Source organism: Pomacea canaliculata, linkage group LG4 (genome assembly GCF_003073045.1).
Source record: "Pomacea canaliculata isolate SZHN2017 linkage group LG4, ASM307304v1, whole genome shotgun sequence".
NCBI classification, from domain to species: Eukaryota; Metazoa; Mollusca; class Gastropoda; order Architaenioglossa; family Ampullariidae; genus Pomacea; species Pomacea canaliculata.
Genome location: NC_037593.1, coordinates 7,359,375 through 7,367,213, shown reverse-complemented (window position 1 = coordinate 7,367,213; position 7,839 = coordinate 7,359,375). Strand labels below are relative to the sequence as shown.

The 7,839-nt window shown below is 37.5% G+C and overlaps 1 protein-coding gene across 1 annotated transcript; it reads left to right on the top strand.

The window, feature by feature from the left end:
• Positions 1 to 3,448: 3,448 nt before the first annotated feature.
• Positions 3,449 to 7,358, top strand: LOC112562699 (transmembrane emp24 domain-containing protein 2-like). The gene is made up of 4 exons (XM_025236119.1): positions 3,449 to 3,710; positions 4,484 to 4,679; positions 5,143 to 5,250; positions 5,745 to 7,358. Exons 1-4 carry the CDS (start codon positions 3,525 to 3,527, stop codon positions 5,867 to 5,869), a joined length of 615 nt encoding a protein of 204 aa, XP_025091904.1. The 5' UTR covers positions 3,449 to 3,524; the 3' UTR covers positions 5,870 to 7,358.
• The last annotated feature ends 481 nt before the right edge of the window (positions 7,359 to 7,839 follow it).

The following is a 7,839-nucleotide window of genomic DNA, read 5'->3' as shown; positions in this document are numbered from 1 at the left end:
ATACTGTTTCCAGTCGTTGTGTGGGCATCATGAGTTGCGGCAAATGTGGTGTAGGCGTGCCAGTTGGTTGATTTAGTAGGAAAGCGCTTCCACCTTGCGGTGATTTCGCATTATGGGGGAAGAAAACTGGAGTACCCAGAGAAAACCCCCGACGCCCAGCCCTGTGAACGGATGTCATATACAGCTTCTGCCTCTAGACTAGGGGTGAGCAGAGTTTTTTCTTCTTGGGCCGGTCTCAGAATTCTAAACCATGCGGCGGGTCCGTAACAGACCACAAGATAATTATATAGTGAAAATGGGATAGAAATGCGTACACAATGATGCTCACTTACCGAATTCAATGTGAAAAGTGAAGCTCTTTAAATTCGTTCACAATAAAAACTTAAACCGTCTTTCCTCTGAAGGCAGCCGCCACCGATGCTCTCTCACAGCTCCATCAGAGACCTCAGACAAGTTAGTTTATTTGTGTACTTTTTCTTTTAGAATGTTAAGGACTGATAATTCGTCACACTAAATCCTATTTGATAAATTAACTTTCAACCAAATTAACCAAAGTTAAAATAAAAAAGTTATTAAAACAAGTTCACTTCACATTTTGCCTGACGGGCCGTACTTTGCCCACCCTTGCGATGGCGAGCAGAGGTTCCTGAGGACTGATCAGGATGGTGACCAGACCCCAAGAATTCTTTTGAAGGCATTTCATCTCAAATGCCTGGATCTTTCTCTCCTGTCATTCAGCGGGGTCCTTTACTATTTACATCTAAATTTGTTGACGACGAGTAAAACTATAGTAAGTATAGTGTTAGTATAATCCTTTCTGTCACTAAAAGAAATCATTTTGTGTTGTTGTGTGTGTGTTAAGAGAGACCGGGAGTGGGGAAGAGAGAGAGAAAGGTTGGGGAAAGAGAACACCGCACTCTCTCTATCCGCTGACAAATTCGTGAGAAAGAAAGTGTACAAAAACAAATTGAAACGCTTTTTATCAATTTAAACTCGTTTAATAATAATAATAATATTATAAAAAATTAATATACTTATGTACACAAATTCACAATAAATCGATTCATTTTCAAACACTCGTGTGTTTGGTTTTCACGTCAGTATAATCTTTCGCCCTGGTCTTCCCTCCATAATTTCCACATTTCACACTATACAACATCGTGCCACCATTTTCCCTGTATTTTCTTCGATGAGCTCGACGTCGCCAAGGCAACTGCTACTGGTGACCACAGGAAGCGACCCTTATCCCAATTGTTCGTCACTTCCGCTCCAGTTATACGACGCCGGGCGCGTGGTGAATGTTCCAGAAACGTGCTGACCGCGTGTGAGGTGGTTCATATTCACGCCGACTACAGCCTGCACTTCGTTTTGGTTTACATACCCTTCAATATTATTGTTATCGTCGACATTGTTGTTGTTTTCATCGACAGCCTCCATGTCACGCAGAATTCCTAGAAATAAAAACACAAAAAATAACATTTGTTCAAAACCAGACCAGCTCCTTATGACACAGACTGTATAGTTTTCCATGGAACGATAAAAGACAATAGATAAAGTAATGCTAGCATGAAATAAGGCATAAAGTTGTTGCTAGATGATAAACAGATCGTTGTCATTGGTTCGTCACGAAAAAAATATAATTTTAAGCTTTTACAAAAATTGGGAGGGGAACCCCACGTGCGTTACCCTTAGATAATCGAGAACGTTCGCAACTAATGCCAGAGTTAGCACGTGCTAGCGTGGAATTGAAAATTTGTACCTTTGTGACAAAGCGGGAAACCAGGTCTTGACAAGAAATAGAAGATCGACAGTTCCGATGTTTTATAGAGTTTATCAACAAATAGAGTTATTTTCTCAAAGTTGAGAAAGTGCCACAGTGTGATAAATCACCCATAAGTCCTTTAAGAAATTAAGAATATTGCAGACTCGATCGAGTTCGGCTTTAATTCACTTCTGACTATAAACAGCTAGGCAGTCTGCTGAATGCTTAATATTAAATAAAATTGAGTTGAAGTACTTTTGGAAGTGTTTTTAATAATCTCACGAATTTCGATCGGTATCACTAAAGAACACTGCCTAAAAATAACTTCTTTTTTAAACATCGAATATTGATTTCAATATAAATTGATACAATTACCCTATAAGGATACGTCAGGTATAATACTCTAGTTAACTCTAGTAAATATCCAATTAAAATAAATATCAACACTTACAAGGTGCAAGTCCAAACGAAGATGACTGTATCTTTGCAAACGTTCTTGCACGTGGACGTGGTACGTGATGAGCTACCCGGTCATTTATACCCCAAAAGACAGAAAGTTGGTAGGTCTGGGAGGAGGAGCTATAGGTGCTTCCACCTATTGGTGAGATGTTGGGTAACGCCCAGTAGGTCGGGGTGTGAAGCAGTCGGGTATAGCTGCTTAGGAGTGTTGCTCATGATTAGCGCAAATGCCTGCGGGGTACTTGGGGTGGCGGGACAGGGGCGGGATTAAGGTCTAGGATGAAGAGTTTATGGCATTCTTTGTGTTCAGTGGTTTGTTGCCCAAAATGATCAACGCAAGAAGTAAAAACTTGAACTTGGTTTACCCCACATCTCCCGCCTTGCCACCACCGCCAATAGATTTTCTAGCCAACTGGTTGCATGGTTGGTTTGGTTGTTGGGAGTGGCCGGGAATGGAAGTGATTTTGTACTATGAGGGGAGAATTGATTAAGATATTTAACCTTTAAGATTATAACAAGTAAAAGTCTTTTTGATATCGGGTGTAAAACCCAACAGTACAGGTGTCGGTGGTATATATATATAAGAGGTGCCTCAGGCAGTTTGAGTACCCTTTGACCAGCGACACTCGATCGACTTCCCCAGACCGTACGTGATGAAAGCCATGCATGGTTGGCTGAACACGGTGACAGTTGTCAAGGGCCCTACAACCCTTGTGTAACAAATAAGAGAAGGATAAGGGAGGACGACGATCAGGGTGGACCAGCCGATTACATCACTGTAGCGGTTGATGTTACATAACAAAACCGAGCGCTCCTCCCTGTCAATCGCAGATATATGGAGGTGTTGGAGGTGTCCGTTGACGTGTGAGTGGGTAGGAGGTGCTGGTGGGTCCCAGACAACCTCTCTGGACCCCTTGCATTAATCATTAATTGTAATTGTGAATTATTTTCCAATACATGTATCAGTTTGTCATTTAATAACGTCGTGTATATATATATAAACACACACAGAGAGCTAATGTTCACAGCATTATATGTATCACTGCACTCACATTTTAAAGTTGTGTACGTACAGGTGAGTGGTCAGTTAATGACGAAAAGTAACGTATACCCTTCTGAGACGGGAGGTGATCGAACGATCGATCACTGCTTTGCCGACAAGTATTTTACCGGACTGCGTCTAAAGCCTAGTCCAATCCTACTTTCCGATCTTTGCTGCGGCGCTGTCCTGCGCATGCTCAATGCAACTGTACGTGGCAAGCTTGTGGCTGACTACGCTATCAGATTCTGAACCTTAGCCGTCATGTCTTACGCTAGGTATTTTCTACCGGTTTTGTTATTCAGTGCTCTGTTTTGTTTAAATAGTGCGTATTTTGTCCACATTGATGCTCATGCTGAAGAATGTTTCTTTGACAAAGTGACTTCAGGAACGAAAATGAGTCTTATGTTCGAAGTAGCAGAAGGTGGATTTCTTGATATCGATGTTAAGGTAAATATTATTTATGCCTGCTAACGACTAAGGTGCTACTCTTTAATTTTGTGTCTATGTATGTCAACATACACGAGGAAACCTTTTAAAGACCTAGGAAATATGTGTTCGTAAAAATCAAACTCTTAGTCTGAATCAGAGAAACCGGCAATGCTATCAATGCTGGTAGTGATTTCCTGTGTATTACAACAACTATCATCACTCATTCATGTATACAGTAAACTCGGTAGTCGAAACAATATATCTAATACACAGATGTATCAGAACACTATACAGAATCGGCATACCGTAGACAGTCCTGTTTGTAAAAATAAAAACAGCATTTTTTTTTTTACTGTCTTATGTTCATTCAAACATGACAGAACAGATCCAGTACAATTCACAGAAATTTTGTCTCTTCTCATAAAATCTCTTTACCAGTTGTAATAGTTCAGGAAGGAAGTATTAATTGTTTTCTAATGACATAAATGTTTTCAGAGGGTTGATTAATGTTTTTTAAAGGTTTGTGCATACAGTTATGTACACTGTGTGGGCATGTGTGGTGGCAAGAGGATAGGGAAGAAAAATGCTTTTATTTAGGAAGACTCAGGAATCAAACCAGAGAAAGGGCTAGATTTACAGTTAGAGTTTTTCCAGTTTCAGGGTGTATGTCATGATGCTTAAAAGAATCTATGTCAATACATGATTAACTCTCCTAAACAAAAGTTGTTTATGAGAGTGATTTGCTGGAATATAGTGGCTTAAAATTTTCAATTGGTTTTATGCTAATTTAGATCTATGGACCAGATGGCAAGCTCATTCACTCAGGTGATCGTGAATCCAATGGCAAGTACACATTTGCTGCACACATAGATGGAATTTACAAATACTGCTTCAGCAACCAGATGTCAACAATGACACCCAAAATTGTGATGTTCTCTATGGACACTGGTGAAAAGCCAAAGCAACAAGGGGATATGGAAGGTGATGGTAAGTTGCAATTTAATACTGAAAGGTATATGTAAGGCTTATGGTAATTTTATTTTTTCTGTTTAATGAAAGATTGTGTCCTTAACTCCAGCCACGACATCAAATAAAAAAAAAAATTCATAGTATGTAACCATTTAAAGCATTTATTCCAGTTTTTGCAGATGTTTCTTCCCTAGATCATTTGAGGGAATTCTTGAGTAAATAATTTTCAAAACATCTGTATGCAGCTGTTAGTAGCAAGCACTCAGGGCCTTCGTTTCAGATTGTTAGATAAAATCTCTGTTCCATGAGGGCTGTAAACTTTATTGTCTAGCATAGATCAGTGATTGGTTGTCAGATCTTGGAATATAAGCTTGACAGAGATTAACTAAATCTCAATCCAAGGAACAGAGAAATAATACAATGTTAATAAAGGTTAAAATGGATAGAAATGATATAGATTGCACCACTTTTAAACTTGCAGCCAACCACAACAAACTTGCAGAAATGGTGAATCAGCTGTCAACAGCACTGACAGGAGCCAAGCATGAACAGGAATACATGGAGGTTCGAGAACGCATTCACAGAGCAAGTAAGTTCAAAATTGAATAAGAATATAAGGGTTAATCATCCTTCTTTGTGAGAATAAACACCATTTATTTTCTGACTCAGAGCACTGTCACATTTATTACCTACCTTTGTAAGATGTGGTTAAGAAAATCATGAATTTAAATATTGGCTTGTTGCTCAATGCTTGACACTGTAATTAAAATGTGTCCACTAACTCCACCCTAGCAGCACTAAATCGATGATCAACACTAGTTACCACTGTTTGTACAGCAGCTTGAAAAAGGAGCATGATATTTAATGGCATATACATGTATTATGTTCAAGCATAATGATCAGAAAAGATATACACACATACATATATACACATGCATTTTTACCTACATATGTAAATGATTATTCATGCACTCATGTGTATAACAGTTACATGATTATGCTTGCATACTTTATGTGTATTGGAAATTGTGTTGTTAATTATTGAGATGCAAAATTTATTTTTTGCACCTTTTTGTTTTTCAGTCAATGACAACACCAACTCTCGAGTGGTGCTGTGGGCCTTCTTTGAAGCTCTGGTTCTGGTAGCTATGTCCCTAGGCCAAGTCTATTATCTCAAGCGCTTCTTTGAAGTTAGACGTGTTGTCTGAATTTAAATTATTAGTAAATTACATCTTTTTTGTTTTATTCATCATCATTAACTTCTGTCACACATTGTCACCATCCATTATCTCAATACCTTTGCATTTTAGTGGACTGATGGGTTTGGACTTCTTTCTGATGTCTGTCTTAATATAAAAGATTAGGAGTGGCAACATTTTTCTGATGTAAAAATATTTTTAGAAATATGTCATAATTTTCCTCGGAATAATTGGTTGTCTTTTTAAATTTATTTTGGTTTATGAACAAGTCTAGAGATACATTAGTGAAGCTACAAAAGTTTTGTTAGATTGGCAAAAACAAAAACTTTTGTTTCTAGTGGTCTTGAATCAGACTAGCCAAAGACCATGTGCCTTAATGATGAGGACCTTTTTCTCCTTTTTGTTTTCTATAAAAACATTTTTAAAGTCATTTCCACATAAATTCTAAAATGCATAGTTATTTCTACCCTTTACCTGTTCCAAGATAAACACCTGTTATGTGCTTGAACTGGGTGTTCAGGGTGTTCTGCGTTACACACTTTCTTTCAACCAAAATAAACTTGAATTGCACAGATCAGTAAGCTTACTTATAATTTGAAAGATCTTTGTCATTGCTACGATGACTGCTATGTGTTGGCATTAATTACCATCATTGTCATACAATGTCCAGGCTCTTTGCATCATATTCTCAATGGTCACGGTGATTATTCCAAGTTGCTGGTGCAGGCAATGATGCAATAATTTGTATCAACAATATTGCAAGGGTATACTGCCATTGTGTCAGGAACTTGTGTCTTGCCATCATTGTGCACACCATTAGACTCTTACAAAAATCCTTTTTCTGCCCGTGTTTATGTCCCTAGCATTTACAACCTGTTTGCTTCTGTGAAATACTTGAAATGAATGAAATTGTGTGTGTCTGAGAATGAGAAAGGTTGTTTTGATTATTGGAAATTGTTTTATACATTTTCATAAAGTATGGATGGAAGAGTAGAAGTGGTCATTGTTCCAGACCATGAATTAGTAGAAGATAGTTACAGCGATGAGAAATGTGGTTTTGACCAGGATGTCAAAATTTTCCTGGCATTTCATTTTATTATGTGCTGGAAGAAACCTGAACTTGTTTTGTGGATGTAGGGTAACATTTTAAGTGATCTCATGAGCAGAGAATAGTAAAAGAAATTAACCTTCAGTCTATTGTTTAATAAGAGGAAATTCTGGGATTATCAGTTATGCTTAAAAAGTACTGATCATTAAGAACAGTTCAGCATTACTTTTGATACATATAGTTTTATTTATTATAAGTTAGCAATATATGCTTTGTATTCTTGAGTGTTCAAATTGTAGTCATGTTTCAGCTTGCATGATCATAGAATATCTGTAAATGTTGCAGAAAAAAATAAAATAAAATAATTAAACAGCATGAATTGCACTGTGATTGTGTGTGTGTGTGTGTTGGGGTAAATCTTCAGTTAATAAAAATTGGCAAACCAGTTGATCACAACAGTGTTTTATCAAAGTGTTACTTCTAAAATGTATTGTTCACATAATTATCAAGAAGGAACTGCCATGTTTCAAATGTTCATTTTTGTTGAGGACTGCAAGAGGTCTGTTTTGAACTGCTTACAGTGCTGTTTTAATCAGAAAGATGTAAATGCCTTGGAAAGAACTAGCTCCTGTGCAGTGGGGGGTATATGCGTTAGAGAGCTTAAATGTTAAGTCTGTGGATGAATTTAGATGTTTTAATGAAAATAATACAGAAAAATTTAGAAGAAATGAATATTAATGTCTGGTTTTTGTTCTTGCAAAGCATCCTATTTATCCACATGCACAGAGGATAGAAAGTTTGAATGGTTTGTGGTACTGATTGTGTAGGATCAGTGACAATCGACAAAGCACAAGCTGGATAACGTTCCCTTAAAGCAATTAAAATCCAAAACAAAAGTCTTAGAATTTGGATAAATAAAATAGACTGTTAC